The following is a 19719-nucleotide window of genomic DNA, read 5'->3' on the forward strand; positions in this document are numbered from 1 at the left end:
AAAACAAAAACATGTGGAAAAACATCAGTATAGAGAACAAAGTGTTTAGTTATGACAACGTTTTTACTGGACGCTGAAAGTCTGAAATTTGGCGCATATCAGTCATCTAGCAACAAGAATTAAATGCTACAGCGGATATTGGACTATTACTCAGAAATGTGGGGCAAATTAAATTTTTTGAATTCTGGAATATTTCTAAATATTAAAGTGAATTTTTGATTAGGTTAATAATTTGTCGTGCCATTATCACCAGTCAGCTATGTTTAACCCCTCCACCGCTGATCCTATGGTCCTCACACCAACCGTGACAAAAGTTTTCAGTTGCCCCCCTCCTCGACTCGTGTCACCTACCGCCCTCTTTTTTTTTCTAACACCCCCCCTCCTCACACCCGGCTCTTTTCTCTGACTCATCCATACAAACTCCTGCATCGTCTCTCAAAGTAACTCACTCCCCTCTGCACCTTCAGCCTGTCTCCTCTCTTCTCCTCTCTTCTCCTTTCCATCCATCTCCAACCCCTCAGCTGCAGCTTGACGTACAGCCCGAGCGCCATCATGCTCTGGAAATCCCGAACTAAAACTGACAACGCGCAGGTAAAGTTTTATTTTCATTGGTGGGAAGATTCCTGGAGCTGCTCCGTGAGTCTGTTATGTTTTATGTAGAAGCGCGTAAAAAGGTGCGCACGTCTTTTTAAAATGTATTTATTTTTTATGTCAGAAGATAATTAATTAAAGTCGGTTCAGACCGTGAAATACTCAAGGTGTATTTAAAAAAGTTCAAACAATTAAAATAATTTAGATTTTTAAACCATCCCTCTAAAATTCCGTGCGTAAAAATACTAACTTTTTAACTTAGACGTTAAAAGAATCACGGGAGATGATTTCCTTGTTGAAAATGTGATATTTTTTTTGCAATATTTACTAATAATAAAACCTATCTGGAGTCTTCGTGCGTAAAGTCTGCATGATACTGTTTTAAAAGGCAACAATAAAGCTGAAGGTACAATCAGCGTGGGGCAAAACAAGCAAGCGAAGGAATATATCTCTTTAAGAGAAGTGGCTGCTCTCGACCCCTCCCCTTATTCTGCCGGGTGCGCGCAAAACCTATAAGTAGTGCGCTCATGGAGAAGCTGCAGGACTCTGTGTTGTGTTGTACGCGCGTGTTCGTATCTGGCAGCTGCTTTTCATCTGCGCGTAAAGAGCCCCGGCAGACAGAGAGATAAGGAAAAGTAAATATCAGCACCTCTGAATTGAATGGACCTTTAATAAAGGCCTGGATTACATCTGGGAACATTTTTTGTGACACCTTATGAGCCGTCGGAAGCCTTCGACTCCTGTTGAATTTTAAATTTTGGGGATCTGTCCAGACTGGTCCAGATGTTAATCCACACCTATTCGGCTATGGTAAGTTAGACAGAGTCGTTTTGGGGTTTGTTGAGTATTTTCAGGGCTGCTGGTGTCTGTTTGTCGCTATTGTAACACAAATTTACAAGGATTTTGTCTTTTGCATAAGAAATGTCAGTAAACCTTAAAGAATGTGCGTAAAAAAATGCAGCTGGCGGTAAAACAAAATAACAAAATTTGAGTATATTAAGATACAGAAAAAGACTTAAACAGTGCGTCTTTACAACAGCTGTCAGCTTACAGAGTAATAATAATTTATGTTTATTGTTTTATAAATCATATAAGATTTGTGGTTCAAACGTTGCTGTTAATTCGGTTTCCTGTAGAAGTGGTTCTAAAGAATCACAGATACTTCAAAAATGAGACTTTACTGACACTGCGCCGCGCATCTGTCCAAGAGATGCTCTTTGTCTGTCTGCACACGGTCACAGCAGCTGAGACAGTGACCATGAGGAGTCCACACGGTGGAAGGATGCTCATCTTTTTCTGTGTTTTGCAGCTTTTTATATACATAAAATTTGGGGAATAAAATTTGAAATGCACAATTACGCACAATCAGTGTGAGTACTTGTAGTACTGCCCTTTTTTCCCAGTAGCCTGAATATCGACCTTGATCACAAATATGAAAGCCCATAATAATATTAATTTAAAGTTATTAGGTTGCCTTTCTTTTAGAGATGATTTGAGTGGGTTTTAATGGCCTGGCAGCAGTCAGTCTCTCTGACATGCTTTATAGTTATGTACCCAAGCTGATCCTGGCTTACATTCTGTGCAGCCGGCCTCCGGGATCTCCCAAGGATCTTAATAAAAACGCATGGGGAACCATCCCTGAGCCACTGTGGTCCCAGTCTCAGGAACAGTCTGCCTGAGGGAGTGATGGACTTCACCTCAGTGGAGATAAAAACAAAAAAAAGAAAAAAGAAAGAAAGAAAGAAAGAAACCTGAAGACATAATTATTTTCACTTTCACTTAAGGTGTCTTCTCATTTGTGGCCCATCAGTTACCTTATAATCTTACCTTTCTTCTCTTTCTTTATTTTTTCTTTATTATTTATGACTCTCTTTTGTTGACATTTTCGATATTTACGGTGTAATTTTTAATTGAAAAAAAAACATTTTGTTGCTTGTTGTTATAAAACTTTTTCAAATATTTGTTTGTCTGTTAATTGTTTTGCCCATTCTTTCCTTGTTGCCCGAAATGCACTTTTTCATGCATCTGTGGGTGAAAGGCGGTACACGAATAAAGCTTTGCCGGGATGACCGATATGTGCTTTTAAGGCGGCCTTTTTGGCAGGCAGATAATGGACATTGTTTCCACCACAACAGCATCGATCAGGTTGACCCAGCTTTGAGAAAAAAAATCCAATTTCACCGGGATGTGTGTGTGTGTGAGCCCAAATGTAGGCTAGTGGACTACATGTTTGCACACACACACACACACACACACACACACACACACACACAGCGTGAACATACTGGCATCTCTTTTAATAAGAGAGGTCAAACTTGTGAAGTCACATTGAATTATCGTTTGGTTTCGCGCGCCTTGCCAGCCTGAATGAACCCCTCTTTTCCTTTAATTTTCACTCGTGGGGTCAGTTTGTGTTTGTTGACGCAGTCCCAGATTATTTACAGATGGAGCCTCCTCCCGGAGCGACGTGCTGCTGTTGTTGTTGTTGCTGTGCGTTACCTGTCCTTTGTGCAGTTCCTTGGTGGCAGTGACCTTTCTGACACTTTTCAGCAGCGATGCCAAGGGCGTCTTCTGCCACGGCGCATCACTTCAAGCGCAGCTGCTATTTCCATCCCTCCCTAATGAAATGGAAATATTTATTTATGGATTCACGACTTTTATTTTTGTCACATTAAAACTTCTTTCATATTTTAATTTTGCGCTTTTGTGACTTAATTTTTTCTTTTATTTTTCCTTTTTAAAATCTCGATTCCTTTATGGAAATAACGCTTTGGTTTAAAATATTTTTTTTGCTCTGAGCTCAGTGTTTTTGACCCCGAAACTCTGAGCACGTCGAGCTCCTGATATCAAACAAACTTTCTGATTCTCTGCAGGACCGCGCAGACGGACTAAGCGGCTCTTCGCCGAGCGGGCGCCTTTCCCAGCTGTCCTCCCTGAATCAGGCCGCCTACTCCTCGGCTCCCCCGCTCTGCCACACTCCGGCCTCAGACTTCCAGCCACCCTACTTCCCACCCCCCTATCCACAGTCTTCACTGCCATACTCTCAGAGCCAGGACTCTGCTTATTCCCACCTGTCAGACCCCTACCCCTCCATCAACTCCATCCATCAGCACCAGCAAGCAGCGTGGCACTCGCAGAGGTCGCGCTCCGAGGAAGGGGGGCTACTGTCACAGTCTCACCGGGCTTTGAGCCTGGACCCCCGTCGGGAGTATCCAGCTGTCCCGCGGCTGCTGCACGGTCTCGGGGAAGGGGCTGCAGCGCTCGGAGACGGTCCTCTCGGGATGCACCTGGGACATCACGGCCTGGATGATCTTCAGGTGACTTTTTTTGTTTTTCCGCTTGTGTTGCGTTGGCACTGCTGCTCGAGAAGTCCGTGCGTAAAAGTCATTCGGCACATGATAAAGACGCACGCATTTTTTTTTCTTAAAATGCTCGTATTTGTTGTGCTTCAACAATTTTCCTTTATGATCATCAAATATTATAAAATTAGCGTATGTAAATAAATACTACTAAATTCTACTAAATACTAGAAAACGCGCAGTGCGGCGAAAAGGCCTCAGGGCAATTTATCTTTAATTCCAAATAAGAGTTTATAAAGATGCAGGCCACACTAAAACATCTACACAAAAAGCGAAACATGTGTAATAAACAACTCTGGTAATTAATTTAAAATTATTTTTTGTGTTATTTATTTGTTTTTATTTTTTTTAAACACCTTCACAGCTGCAGTTTTATATTTTTCCCAAAAAAATTCATACTTTAATTTTAGCGTCTGACACCGAAACAGCAAAGGAAACAGCAGCACGCTGATTACTCAAGACAAGAAAAAAAAGTCTTTAAATTTCTAAATCTCTACATCTTACAGTTGTCTGTTTTCCTGCTTTATCCGTTTATGCCGGACATGATCAATAACGACATGACTTAGGTGGTTTTTATATCAGTTAATGTTTCAGTTTTCAGTTTTATTACTTGAAATCTTTTTGTATATAAGTTTTATTCTAAGCTTTTCTAATGGATTATCCACAATAAAAACTATACCCTAAAATATTAATTTAAAAAACTGCATTCGTTAAATGAATGATAGCAATTTGGCCTCACTCCATTTTATTATCCACTCCAGCATTATCCTCCGTCTCGAGCAGACACAAAGTGATTCTGCAGCCTTTTTGCCTTCTGCAGGTTTTTAGGGGGAGAAGAATAGTTTCTATGGTTTATTGAGCAGTCAGCTTCCCTGCAGCAGGTGCAGCTGCAGACGCTGTTTGTTGCCTCCTCGCAGAAGAAAACACACACACACACATACACACACACACCGAGACCAATTGATCTGCACGGTCATTAATAGAAAAGAAACGTCTGAGAGGAGCGCCGGGCGAGGAGTCAACCCGGGCATGTTGCTGTTAAACGCTCCCACTTGACAAGGACTTTTATTTGATTAATGGATTATATCCTCCGCGTTTGAACCCTCTCATAGTGTCAGCACAAAGGAGGCAACATGAGACTCGGGCCCTGCAACACGATTTTACTTTTAGTCAGAGAAAACTTCAAATGGCGCTAATTTAGTCTTTGAATCGCTGAGCCACACCTCACTTATCAGTAAATCGCATTTTCTTATGATTTAAAAAAGATAGATTTATTTATTTTTACCTAACACATATTATGCAGATGTATCAATGATTTTTATGTTGCTTAGGAAAAATAGATCCCGCTTTTCTGTCCAAAAAAAATAGCCTTTGTTCCAAACGTTTTATTGCTTTAGGCTTAAAAGAATTGAAATGAAGTGACATGTCTTCTTTTTGATTAAAAACAAATATAAACTGCTTTGTGCGTCACAACTTCAACTCATTTACCTTCTCTTTTGCACGAAGCAACTTGCACTGAATCAAATTTGCTTTTATTATTTACTTGGATATTGATGGTGCTCATATGTGCTGTGAGGGGAAAGTAAATGTTGGACCTTCCATCTTGCTTTGGCCTGAGAGAGACAAGCTGTATATCTGTGTGTGTGTGTCTGTGTGTGTGGTGGCTCTGAGGCCGGTGGATAAATGATAGTGACTGTCTGTCTGTCTGACACAGGGAATGGAGGAAGGATCAGCCTTGGGCATCCTCGACCACTCTGTCATTAAAAAAGGTAAGAGGTAGAAGAGCTGCGTGTGCGTCTGTGTGTGCGCATGTGTGTGTGTCTGTGTGTGCACGTGTGTGTGTGTGTGTGTGTCAGAGAGCAAGAGAGAAAAGATCAATTGTGTATGTGTGCATTTGTGTCTAAGTGTGCACCTATATAATTGTGCCATACATGCTGAAGGGGATTTTGTGTTTAGGGGCACTCCAACACCAGCCTCTCTCACTCTCTTGCACTCTCTCCCTCTCTCTTACACACACACACTCACACAAGCACACACTCTCACACACACTATAAATAATTCTGTTTTGCTATTTCATTTGAAGTCAAGAAGTCCTCTAATACTCAGCTGCAGACTTCACCCCAAAGGCACACATTCTTAATGAACTGTTCATGGTCATATGAGAGTGTGTACGTGTGTGTCTGTGTGTGTGTGTGTGTTAGGCTTAGAGTGAGGAGCAGAGAGAAGTGGGGCAAGGAAGAAAAGGGAGGGGAACATGATAAAAGAGGAGTTGTGGGGAAATTTGCAGAGTATGATCACACTAATATTACCGACTCCGAGTGGCAGAAGACACAGGGGCGCGATTAGAAAATTCATGTTGGATTTGTAGCTGGTGTCGAGCGCGATGCTTTGAAAACAGACAGACGCCCTGCTCAGGTGCATTTTTTTTTAAAAGGGAGGTTTTGCACAAAAACAGGCTAAAGATGGCACCCGCTGTGTTATGAAATGACTGACAGAATAAGAGAAATAACACTTAAGCAACGTGGGTTCTTTGTTGTATTTCTTTAGAACGAGAAAAACTTCAAATTTAAACATGCATACACAATTTTAAAAAACCCCAAAAAACATTCTGTGCTTCTTTTACTGCACAAAACCTTAAAAATCCTAACTGGTCTGGTCTTTCACACCTTAAAGTTTCCCCTGAAACCGCCGCTTGATTTGGTGTAATTCTCCAAATCAAGCCCTGGGAGCAGCTTTACACATTTCTGGTTTCATTCAGACTCCCCGAATCTCTCTGCTGTAGTCATTTGATGAAGTGACAGTGATTCCACTTGTTTGCCAAACGCTTAGAATTGATCAATTACCGCAGCGAGACTCTCCACGGCAAGCACTCGCAGCAGATAGCAGAGCAAACCTAGAGCCCTCATGAATAAGAAAATCCATGAGGGAGAAAAAAATGAGATAGAGTATAAGGGGGGAAGAAGACAAGCAAGGAGGGAGAAGGGAAGGGAAGGGGGGGAGGTGGGGGTACGACAAGTGGGAGGCACACGAAAGAGTCAAGCAAGAGAGTGAAAGATGATAAGAGAAAGAGAGGGAGGGGCAGGGAGATGACAAAGGAGGGGAGCTTTGGAGAAAAACTCTGCTGCTCTGCGGCCTTGTCGCCTGGTTAATCGGCTCGTTGTGAATGAGGCGATTTTAGAGATTGTGTGCAGTTTGGGGGAATCTGCGCTGCACAGCAGGGAGTTGCAAAGAGGCCACCCGCCGCCCTCTGAGTGCAACGAGGGAGCTGGCACGCCAGCGTTAGTACAGTTTTACAGACAATGTTTCTTTCAAAAGACTGAAAGGAGAAGATAGATTGCAGAGCCATGAGGGATGGAACGACCACAGGAAGTGAGGCTGAGGGAATTATTATTACACGAGTTAAATAAGTCCTCAACTTCAACCTTCAACTAAAAGATCTGATTCTCTTACATGAAAGAGACATACGTCCAGATTGATTCAAGGTTTCTTTAACCAGAGACTCTTTTGGATTTCTAAGATCTTTGATTGCTTCATTTTATTCCTTAACCCTCAAAATTTTGAGTCCTCATCACTGAGGACAGCTAAGCCTAACACTGTGTGCTATCGGAGTATGCCTTCTTCTTCTTCTCCTTCGGATGTTCCCTTCAGGGATTGCCTGCTTGACTGATTTGCTTCCATCTCATCCTCTGTCACACCAACCCTCTGCATGTCGTTGGTATCTGAATATGAGATTTTTGAATAATTATTAATAATTATAAGATTCTAAATGATGAGCATCAAAATCTATTTATGCTCCCCTCCACAAAAATATTGGCTTAGGATTTAAAGTTTCTCTTCATCATCATCGGTGATACTCAGACTAGAGATTTAACTGTGTGTGTCTCACCTTAAAGGACTGGATCTCCTAAATTAAAATAAATAAAATAAAACAACATATTTCTATGTTCTCTGGTCGCTTAAAGCGCTCATCATAAACCACATCATCCCATTTTGAGACGATCCAGAGACCTTTATAGCCTGTCAGCCCTCATTTCGCTCTCTCTGTCTTCATTTCCTGTCCTCTCTCTACCGTTAACTCTATATAAACATGTCTATCTCTCTCACATCGCTTCACTAAATCCCAACAGTTTGAGTTTATTGTTGATTTTGCATGCACAACATTGCAATGAAGGAGGATGGAAATATATTTGTGCTGCTTATATTCAAATTTAAAAGCAAAATAATTCATAATAATTCATAAACACTGGAGGAAAAAAAAAGTCTCACTCTGCCCTCTCAGGTAGCAACAGGTACACTGAGTGTTACACCTGAGTAGCCTTCGATTGCTGACCCTGGCCAGTCACCTGAAGGTTTCTCTGTGTAACTTCTAAGCTCGATTTAAAATAGTTAAGTGCAAATTGAGCTCTTCGAGGTGTGAAGCGAAGCTATTTAAGAATGCGCAGTTAAATTGCAACCACCTGCAGCTTAAGGAACAGAATCAACAAGCAGCGCTCCAGAATTAGAGCTGTCGACGCAGGGGAGAACATTGCACTGAATAGATTAATCAGGAGGGGAGGAGCACGCTGTCACACAGTCATTCACACAACACAATCGTCGCCACACATGACATATGTTAAGATTGATGATCTGTATCCTTTTATCCCTCCTCATCCAGTCTTTGTTGCTTTAATAATCACCTTTCATCCCCCTTTTGCCCCACAGTTCCCATCCCGTCCAAGCTGAACGGCTCGTCCCTGTCCGCCTTGTCCATCGGTAAGGAGGGTCTCGGAGTGGGGTCCGTCTCCAACCCGGCAGAGGTATTCTGTTCAGTCCCAGGTCGCCTGTCGCTGCTCAGCTCCACCTCCAAGTACAAGGTGACAGTTGGGGAGGTGCAGCGACGCCTCTCCCCACCTGAGTGCCTCAACGCTTCTCTGCTGGGAGGAGTCCTCCGCAGGTGAGAAGCAGACGGGGAACGAGAGGGTGCGACTTAGATGTAAAGATGTTTTTATCTAGTCGGCCAAGAAAAAATACAAACTTTCTTTTTAATGACTGGAAAAATGTTAACTTGTATCTATTAGGACTCAAAAATGTGGTAAAAGGAAGCAGTCCTCGACGAGAGCATCTGTTACTGGTTGAACTGGTTGAATTAAATCTTCTGTAACAGGGATGTCACACTCATTGTACATCATTGGCTACATGAAACCCAGTTTGATCTTAAGTAAGGGGTCAGACCAGTGAAACTCTTCTTTCTGTCGGTGTAAAGAAGTTTAACTACACATTTAACCCCAGAGATAAGAAGAAGCGCAGTTCCGACAGCCCGACTCTTTTGACTTAAATTGTAAGAAATTAATGTGTAAAATTACAGAAAAGGTTTTGGTAGCTTTTTGTGACCAGACTGTCAGGTAATTATAAAACAGAAAGTTTTTTGTTATTTCACAGAAAATGTAAAAAATAAAAAAATTAAAATCTGTATATAATTATAAATTTCTGTATTTGATAGTGAAAAAACAGGAACTATTCTGTCATTTAAATGTTTATAATTAATTAATTTCTTTGGTATAGTATCAATGTCCATCTTCATCTTTAGGAAAAACCTCTAAAACAATACAAATGCAGTTAAAAGTGCAAAATATTTGCCCTTCTCTAAATTTTCATGGTCCGCCCTTTATGCAGGACTGAAGTCTTTGCCGGACCCATTCTGGCCCCTGGGCCTTATGTTTGATACCCCTACTATATAATATGTTTTACCTACTAGGTGCTGCTTTATGACACAACACAAAGAAGGAAAATGCACACATGACTTGTTTATCTTCTTCAGAAAGGTATACAAAAAGCAAACAATAACCAGGATTTATGGGAAATGTAGTCTAGAAACACAACAGCACAAGAAAACTACAAAAGAACTACATTTTCTGTATTTTTGACCTTTAAGCGTGGGATCAAGTTACCACTCCAGTCAGGCTCTTGGTAGAAACTTCTTTTATTATCAAATAGAGGAGAAATAATAAATGAGGACTGACAATGACCATGATATTTAAAAATGAAATATTTATACAAGACAATAATAAACAGAGTCTAATAATGTTTAATATTATGATGAATCACGCAGCTGTCATTTTAGTTCTCTCTTCTGCACTTCATTAATATCTCTATTGTGAATTCCTTTTGGCCACATTAATCATGTCGTGTTAGTCATTGTAACGGTCCTGCTCTTTACAATACACGCCATACATTAGGACGTTTCTGCTTTCAGCTTTTCAGAATAAGATTGATTTTAGTCTAACTACAGGACCAGCGCCGAGGACCCAAAATGGGTCATGAGACTAAATCACAAGAGAAGCAATGCGGTTTAATGAACTACGGCCTCGGGGCGAGAGAACAACTTCATGATTTGAGTTGCAGGCTGAAATACTTTGAGAGGACATAATTAAAAGATCTAAAGGGTCGTAAAAACCCAGTGCCTCCCCTGCAGAGAGATACAGATACCCCAGTGATAACAATACATCGCTGCCTATCACTTTGAGGTACCTCTGCTTAACCCACTTTATGCTTTTGCAGATTAAGAAATGAACCCCACTCCAGTTATTTGGTACCTGGTTACTTTGGAAATTGGTGCAGTGTTGCAGATTTTTAAGATATTTGCTTTATTCTGTATGTTTGTTGTGTTTTGGTTCATTTTTATCTCATTTAAGAAATGAATACTTTAATTTGTAAAACATCACAGTTTGTAAAGTGGCTTAAACTCGCATGTGATGCATAATTCAGTCCCTATTTCATATTAATGTGAAATATTTAGGGGATTTTTTGATAACACTGCCTTACTATGCTTCTTCTAAAGTAGTATTTTTAATGTAGAATTACTTATTTTATAGACTACTGCCCATCATCAACCTTAAATTTATAGGTTATTGCAAAGAAAATCGAATGTGTCTCTAAACATAAAGTCTATATGAATTATGTGATTGAGGTCTGAAGAGCTTTAATAAATCAACAATGAGCAGGATTCATTGGCTTTAAATTTTACTCGAGTATAAAGAGGCAAAGCAGAAAAACACTGAGAAGAATACTGGATAGTATCGGAGCTGACAGGGAACATAGGGAGAGTTTAGCTTCATGCACACACACACGTACAGAGGGGACACACAGAAGCACACCACAACAAAACTCATAAAGACAAACACACTCGCACGCACGCACACAAATACACAAGAAGCATCTCCTAAAACTGCTCCCTCTGTTTCCCTGTCCCCCCCTCAGGGCGAAGTCAAAGAATGGTGGCCGCTGTCTGAGAGAGCGTCTGGAGAAGATTGGCCTCAACCTGCCCGCCGGGCGACGCAAGGCAGCCAACGTCACTCTGCTAACATCTCTAGTGGAGGGTAGGAAAAACACACACACACATATATACACAGAGGCACGTACACATATACAGTGACCTGCATACATCCTGACAGATAGAGACACATATTCACACAGAAAAATCCCTGCGTGAGCACACATGAATAAACAGCCACAGCATGGATGGCTGCATGCGTGCGCGCGAGTGCACGCACATACACACACAAGCACACACACACACACAGGCATGGAGGGTGTCCTTTAAAAAACTGCAGCTGTAGCCAGAGAGCAGTGAACTGTTTGAGTGGTGAAAGTGAGCAAAGTGGTTAGTGAGTTTATCTTGACCTGACCCGAACAGTTGCACCAGTTGTGTATATTTAAAAGTCTTTATCTGAATAATTACTTGATTTAAACTAAACTGAAGCCCTGCTCGAGTTTCTTTTTAATCCAAACTCCCTCTTCTCCCCGTCCAGGTGAGGCCGTCCATCTGGCGCGGGATTTCGGTTACGTGTGTGAAACAGAGTTCCCAGCCAGAGCCACGGCCGAGTATCTGTGCAGGCAGAGCGAGCCGGACCAGCTCCCAACGCGACGCAGCATGCTGCTCGCCACCAAGTGAGTGGCTGGTCTCTTCTTCTGCTCATTTCACTCTTGAATTAATCTCGCATGAAATAGCTTTTAAAGCGTGAGGCTGGTGATATTCAGCGTTTCTTCTTGCTTTCAACTAGTCTCGTATAAAAACCAGCGCCATTCTGTTTCTCAGAAGTGGTCAGACGTGAACATTTAAAAAGTTAGTTTGTGTGTTGTTTGTGGACTGCAAGAACAATGATGAGATCATTATAGTTGGCATTTAAAGAGAACTGTTGTTAGATATGAAGGTCTAACAGATCACTGTTGAATGCTTCTAAATGTAGTCAATATATCACATCTAAAGTCTTTATTTTACCGGGTCTTAGTTTAGCCCCTCAGTTCATCCTGTGTCTGTTTTAACTACTGTTCAAGCTGTCTCTCTTCTGATTGGCTGCCCTTTGCAAACAAAGGTGGGACTTCTGTTCCTGAAATGACCATATCAGGGATATCTGCTCTCAATGACATCATCATGAGCCAATAGTTGAAAAAACTGCCTGAAACTGATCATTTGGAGCACTCTGAAGCCTTTACACTGACGGGCATTAATTTAACCATATTTAAGATAAAGATGTAAAGGTGTGAATGCATACAAGAATAACAAGTTCATGAAAAACATTTTAACAAAAGTTCTGCACTTGTTAAAATGCCATGTGTATGTGAGAAATGTGTATGTGCATGAGTGTGTTTGGTGTTTGTGTCGGTGGACTGAAAAATGGGTGGACGACACTGACGCCTGATCTTGTTTCTTCTCAGGGAAATCTGTAAAGAGTTTGTGGACCTCATGTCCCAGGACCGCTCCCCGCTCGGTGCCAGTCGACCCACCCCCTGCCTGGAGCCGGGCGTCCAGGGAAGCCTCACCCACTTCAGCCTGCTTACCCACGGCTTCGGTGCACCCGCCATCTGCGCGGCGCTCTCCGCCTTTCAGAGCTACCTGATGGAGGCGATCAAATTGCTGGACAAAGGAGAGGGTGGAGGGAAGAGCCACCACGACAAGGAGATGAAGCACCGCAAATAGAGGGAGGGGAACACGTGTGGATGAATGCATGGATGGATGGATGAGAGGCAGAAGAAAAAGAAAAAAGAGGGAGAAAAGACTTGATTGGCGCCCTCTGCATCTTTACCTTTGCCCTCAGGATACAAACTGAGACTTTTACCTCCTCGAAACCTCTATAGCCCCTCCCCTCTCGCTGAGGAGGCGGGGCTTATGATGATATCTGTACTGTAATGTGTGTCCACAGCCACCTCGCTCAAAATGACGCATGGACCTCTCTTCTCAGTAGCTGGTTGGTGTCACGATGGCGTCTCTTCAGGATGAGTTCCCACTTATGGCAGTATGCTTTTGGTTATTTCCCCCTGCCTTTTATTTACTTTGGTAAACATGTCACTATTATGTGTGTGTTAGAAGCCCCCGCTGTCATCACACACACACACACACACAAACACACACACACACACAAAAGGAGGATTTGAACTGAACTCATCTGGGAAGCGCCATAAGCCATATCCGAGACAAAAACCTGCTCTTTGCCCCTCTCTGGAGCTTTGGAAGCCTTTTTGATCCATCTGATTGGACAAACCCAGCTTCCATTTGTAGTCCTTCATGGTGGGTGGTCATGGGAAATCGAGTTCTCTGGATTCTCTAGCAGCAAGGTCGAAGGAAGGTGCGAGAGGCAGCTAAAGAAGATTTGTTTTCTTTTATTTTGAAGTACTGCGTGTTGGTAACTTAAGAAAATAACACAAATCATTTTGTACTTTCTGTGTATGTTTATTATTAATGTTATTACTGTTGTTATTATTATTGTATTACAGCATAAATGTAATATATTATTAAAGAATTAAGAACTGAGTGGTGAAGTTTCTCGTTTTTGACAGGGTAAAAAAAACAACAACAGCACCTTGAGGTGCAGCTGAATGCTACTGGCCACTGCTTTTATTTGCCTTTATTGTAAGTCTCTGTGCCTTTTCTTTTTATTGATCCCTATGGGCAAAGTTCCAAGAGAAATGTCATAGCAAGGATTGCAACCAACACCTAAAGCTGCAGTAGGAAAAAATCTGCACAAGGCACAATAAATCCTAAATTTGAGGAAGAAACAAAGAAAAAAAACAGCCTGTATGTGCTTTATAAGAGGTAACGCATAAGACGTACTGACTCCTGGCTTCACGCAGGACTTAGACCCTGCTCTCAGAGGTGAAAGTCTTCAGAGCGTCAAACCAAATTAGCTCAAATCTTCAGTTACAGACTGGATTTTCTAAAGCTTGAAAGCAGAGCCCAGAGGAGATGCAGGAGTCTACTTCACTCTCAGAAAAAATGTCACAAAGCAATCACTCCGAGCCCAAAGTGACGCCGTTAGGACCAAAAGCCCAAACCCAAAAGAAAAGTTACATTTACATTATTAAACAGAAAATCAGTAGATGTCAGGATCAGTCTGCCACTGACAAATTTAAAAATTTAAACAGCAGCCAGATACTGCTAAAAAAAAATGAAAGGAAAACTTTTTAATCAGAGTATCAAGTCAGTAAATATTCTGGGATATTGATGTGGTCCGCGAAGTAGCAGATGGGGTTGTTAATCAGTTTCAGCTGCTTCAGTGTTAATGAATTTAAAAACAGGTGCACTTGAGGGGGAACAATGAGACAACCCCCAAAACAGGAATGGTTTTGCAATTTCCTAGGGGTCAGCATACCTACTGGTAGCAGGAAGCTATACCTGGACCCTACAGAGTGTGGGTTAGTCAATCTGGCTCCTCTGGGATGGCACATGAATACAGGTCATTTCCAGAAGGTTAGCCGTGTCTCACCACAGTCTCAAAAGGACCTTTACCCAAGAGAGCTGGAGAGGGGAGGAAAATGTTCTTAACCCATCAGCAGGACTGGAATCTGCTCCTTTGTCCAAAGAGTAAAAGGATGAGGATGAGTCTTTATCCTGTTTTCCTCCCCTCACCTTCAACCGGTCTCAAAAGATGGCCGCCCCTGCCTGAGCCTGGTTCTGCTTTTCTTCCTGTTAAAAGGGAATTTTTCCTTCCCACTCTTGCCAAGTGCTTGCTCAAAAGGGGTTGTTTAATTGTTGGAATTTTCTTTGTATTATTTTCAGGTATATACTTTACAAGTGCCTTCAGGCAGCTGTTGTTGTGATTTGGCACAAAACAAACAAAATTGGATTGAATCAATTTGAATTGCCAGAGACCTAAAAAATGGCCTCCAGCAGCACTGGTGTGGCTGTCTGTGACTATTATTATTATTATTATTATTATTATTATTATTATTATTATTATTATAATAATAATAATAATAATATTTCTTCTTCTTCTTGTTATTAAAAGCCAGAGAGAGCTTTTGGTTAGTGAAGCCATGTTTTAAATCCTTGAGATCCTCAAAGCTTTTGTTCTGAAACCACATCCTGGATCATTCTCCTTTCTGATTCTATACATTTCCAAAATAAATGTCTTTTTTTTCAATTGTACATGTACATAATCTCCTAAATGAGACTATAAACTAATCTAAAAATTGTTTACTGAGATCACAGAGAGAGGAAGCCAAAGACCGTTCCAACAAAAAGACTTCCAAGCCTTTCAAGAGGATTCAGCCTCTGGTGGAGGTTCAATAAAATTCAGATTATACCTTGGAATAACTTTCAGACCTGGAAGCTATGTCCATCTTTTATACTTTCTATGGCTCACCAAAGGCCCCAAAAAACATGAGTGACCCTCTTTGCACGCAGGCCTCCATCAGAGGCCCCTGTGGAGACAGCAGTCACAGCTGCAGCCCTGAGCGCTGTACCTGAGAGTAGTACGACCTCCAGTGCCCAACAAGGCACACCTCAGCTCCCCCTCAACCCATCTGTCTGTTCCACGCGTCTCCCACAGACCACCTCTCACCACTCGTGCTCAGTCCTTCACTTTATTTAACCAGGATGAGACGCTCAGCACAATTACTGCTTTCCAGGGAACGCACACATACACGTGTCGCCTGCTCATACATTCTCAAACATCTCTACCTGCCGTATCTCCCCTTCTCTCCTCCCATCTCATTACCCTCTTGTGTCAGCGCCCCCACCCCTCCCACCCCATCCCTTCATCTCCGTCTCTGTAACCTAACTCCTCCCCCACCATCACCACCACCACCACCCCTTTTCTCTCCCTCTATCTGACACTCAGCAGGGCCGCTCTCCATCTCTCGCTGTGCCTCCAGGCAAACATATGCTGCTCTTCCCGTCAGATTCCGGTGTGTTTGAGAGAGGAGGGATTGTTTAATGTTTATTAATCACCTGTCTGTGGCGGAGAGAGGAGATGGGATGATGGAGCCACACACACGCTGCCTCTCCCTCTCCCTCTCTCGTACACATGGGTTTACAGTCGCTCTAACACACACCAGCTCAGCTGTGAGGTTGGCCTGGTTTTCTTATTTCCAGCTGCATGCAAGTGTGCTCATTTACTGTAATGCTTCTGATACGCAGACAAAACTGATGAACACCTTTTTATGTGTTTCAGCTTCTTGTTAGTGAATCACAAAGATTCATTTCTTATATTGCTAGTTAAAGGTTCAGTACTGGACAATTTTTTTTAGCAATAAAAGGATTTAAATTAGATATAAAAAGGTAATAAATAACCATATCCGGGGTTTAAAGTGTGGACCGTGGTCCAGTGGTGGCCCTCTAAAACATTTAATGTGGTCTGAGCGCGAGCCTGAATACACTTTGATTCATTCTCAGTTTATATTATACTTTTAATTACAGTTAGAAATCCATTTTTAATCCTTTTTTCTTTATATAAATTTGAGCTGTTTCACTTGATAAAGCCTTCGACTATATTTTGTTTACATTTTATTGTCTGTAATTAGTTAAATGCATTTCATTATTTAGTTTTTCCTCATTGAGATATTTATGTTGTCAAACTTTGCTGTTATTGAGCTATTCTTTAAGCTTTTATATTTAAGACTGTGTTTGGGGGTTTGGCTACTGTAACAGGAATTCTCAAACTTTTGGTATAAATGAAGGATATTTTATACTTTTGCAGCGGCACAGAATGATCCAAGGATTATTTCTCTTTAGTATTTGAGCCAAAAAAATAGAAAAAAGTATTTAAAAATTCAGCCGATGTCCAGAAAAGTAACCACTTCCTCAATACCGGTGAAAAACTAAAAAGCAGGACAGTGAAGATAATTAACAACATAAATCACCGTCCTCTGAGCAGGTAAACTCCTTTTTTTAGCCTTTCTTAACACCATCTTTGAATATTTAGGGAGCGAAAAAACTGAGACGCAACAGACCTACATCGATCTGCAGCTGTTATAGCTATTGTAGCAAAAGTTTACAAGGTTCATCTACTTCTCTTTTTTTCTTTGTGCCCCTCATTAAAAACAAAACAAAGCCAAACTTCATCTACTGTTCGGACCTTGATGTAGACAGGCTTGGTTAAATTTAAGTCCTCTTGTGGAAATTTATATCTAACAAACTTCATAACTATTTTATACAAATGCATGAAATTTGCTTTGGATGAGAATACTTCTCTTTAAAATTTGTAATGACAATCTCAGGGTGTATATATCAAACTGAACCAATCAGCCGTATGCAATCTTCTCTAATTTCAAGTGAAATTGAAGTTTATCATTTATTGTATGTGAGGTTGTGAAGTCAGGTTTTTCTTTGTTGTTAATCCTACTTCTGATTACAAAATGAACACCTAATTTTGAAAGCTCATTGACTGGTTCAAATTCAAATTCAAATTTTATTTGTCACATACACAGTCATACACAGTACGATATGCAGTGAAATGCTTATACAACTGCTCGTGACCTAAAGAAAAAAAGAAAAGGCTATGAATAAGATAGGAAATAAATATGAAAAATTAAAAAGGGTAAATTTAACTAGGAAGGAATAAAATAAAATATATATATATGAGTTTGTTGAAAATAGAATAACTGTACAACACAAATTAGAATGAAGGGCAAATTTAACTGGGAAAGAATAGGATAAAAAATATATATGGATTAAAGTTTAAAATAAAATAACTGTACAGCAAAATACACAATACACAGTATAGAAATATATAAGAATGTATGAAGAAATATAAATATATATACAATAACAGCAGCATTTTTTGACTGGTCTATTTGTTTACACACAATAAATCGCAGCACAGCTTGTTATGGCTGCTCTGGTGTAACGTTTGTTATGTCGTTATGTGTGTTTTTGTGCTAGCTTTGAAATATCTGCTCACGTGATCAATCAGGACACCTGTAAAATGTAACCTGACTGATAATTAATGTTTAATCTCTTCCTGACAGGTAAATCAAACTGCGGCAGCTCATATTTAACAAATGACACACCGTTATTACCTACAGGGCTCACTGGCAAACAATTTCAGCTTGTTCAAAGGTAAATATCGTTTAACAGATGTGTGTGGCGATACATTCACTGACATACATAATTAAATCAGTGAATAATGTTTAAGTGAGTGAAATCTCAGCAGAGGATTGGAAATCAGCTTGTGCTGCAGCTCAGACTGTGTACACACGCCTGAGATTAACACACTGTAACTGGCTGAGCACATTTAACATCTGCCAAGTTCAGCTGTTAAAATAAAAACATATACTGGAGATATGAACACAAGTGTGCAGATAAAGGAAGTTTCTTTGTGTTTGGCAGAAAGAGAAGATTATTTAAAAAAGGTATTCCACAGACTATTTTTTAATGTGTTTGTATCCAGAAGAAACATAATTACTGCAAAAATAAACATTTTTTTAATGGTTAATACCATTACTTAAAAAAAAAAATAAAAATGCATGTTTGTGAAGGTTTATGAGTTTGCTGTAACCCTGCAGATTGTTTCTTTTTTCTTTTGCATCTGGTATGTGGACTGTAACATGTGGAAATGAAGGAGCAGTTTGTTGTTGGTATGTCTATGTTGGGTTCTTGTTCATTTCATTCTCTTAACCCTGTGAAGTTAAATTGATCATTGGTGGTCATCTGAACCCTATAATAATAGAATATGCCCTGTGTGTGTGTTTAATTCTTCTTAAAAGCTTGCAATTAGGGAAAAAAAACAAACAAACAATTAAAAACATAATTGTAACCATCCATTTTTGCTTTTGACCCTTTTCCCCTGCCCTGAAAATCTTTTTTGGGGGGTGAAAAACCAAGTGGGACAAACCGAGTGTTCGTGTGGGACAAAGTGGGACACGTTAACAGTGGTGGGAGGAAGTCATATCTATTTGATCTAAATGCAACTTTTGCAACTCTTTTGCAGTAAATGCATTAAAACTAAAAGGAAGCTGAGCTGCTTTTTTTGTTCTTAATATGTCTAACAACAAAATAGATAACCCCTCTATTTCTCAGAAAATACTGTTGCCTCATTTTCATCACGTTCAGCAAAATCTGCAAAGCTTGTGACTTCTTGGTGCTTTACAGGGTAGGGCTGTGCGATATGACCAAAATCTCATATCCCGATATTAAGACATCTATCGTCCGATAACGATATAAATCACAAAAATGTAACATTTTCTGTAAATTCTGTGAATGTCGGGCAACTCGACTTGCGTGAAGTGTTTCCAGCTGGGCGTCGCGTACCTGGAGTCGAGTGTTTTAACTGATGCATGAAACGATACATTTTTAGACATAGGTTGTAACGGCCGCCGTTTTCTTTGTGAGTATTTATTACACAGCGTGCTGCGGGGAAAAGCCTGTTCTAACATTTGAGTCTAAGGTTTATTTTTTAGCACCTGACGGCTCTTTTTTGCTTCTCATCCGTAAATACTCTGCATCTTTCACGTGATTCAGTTTATTTTGAAAAGTCTCAACAGGATCTTGAGCTTTATTGTGAAAGGTTTATGT

The 19719-nt window shown here is 40.6% G+C and overlaps 1 protein-coding gene across 2 annotated transcripts; it reads left to right on the forward strand.

The window, feature by feature from the left end:
* The first annotated feature begins 421 nt into the window (after positions 1 to 421).
* tfap2e (transcription factor AP-2 epsilon) lies at positions 422 to 13731 on the forward strand. 2 transcript variants are annotated; one of them, XM_005452747.4, is made up of 7 exons: positions 422 to 591; positions 3465 to 3908; positions 5665 to 5719; positions 8652 to 8883; positions 11187 to 11305; positions 11738 to 11876; positions 12645 to 13731. In XM_005452747.4, exons 1-7 carry the CDS (start codon positions 553 to 555, stop codon positions 12904 to 12906), a joined length of 1290 nt encoding a protein of 429 aa, XP_005452804.1. In that variant the 5' UTR covers positions 422 to 552; the 3' UTR covers positions 12907 to 13731. The 2 variants fall into 2 exon arrangements, with proteins under 2 accessions (XP_005452804.1, XP_003447227.1); XM_003447179.5 differs by lacking the exon at positions 422 to 591 and adding an exon at positions 1126 to 1401.
* Positions 13732 to 19719: the final 5988 nt, after the last annotated feature.

This window comes from Oreochromis niloticus, linkage group LG22 (genome assembly GCF_001858045.2).
Source record: "Oreochromis niloticus isolate F11D_XX linkage group LG22, O_niloticus_UMD_NMBU, whole genome shotgun sequence".
NCBI classification, from domain to species: domain Eukaryota; kingdom Metazoa; phylum Chordata; class Actinopteri; order Cichliformes; family Cichlidae; genus Oreochromis; species Oreochromis niloticus.

Bases quoted from the DNA above. Each gene is read 5' to 3' on its own strand.
- tfap2e (XM_005452747.4), top strand. From the start codon at position 553: ATGCTCTGGAAATCCCGAACTAAAACTGACAACGCGCAG. The intron at 592-3,464 runs GTAAAGTTTTAT...GATTCTCTGCAG, and splicing joins CTAAAACTGACAACGCGCAG to GACCGCGCAGACGGACTAAG. The intron at 11,306-11,737 runs GTAGGAAAAACA...CTCCCCGTCCAG, and splicing joins GCTAACATCTCTAGTGGAGG to GTGAGGCCGTCCATCTGGCG.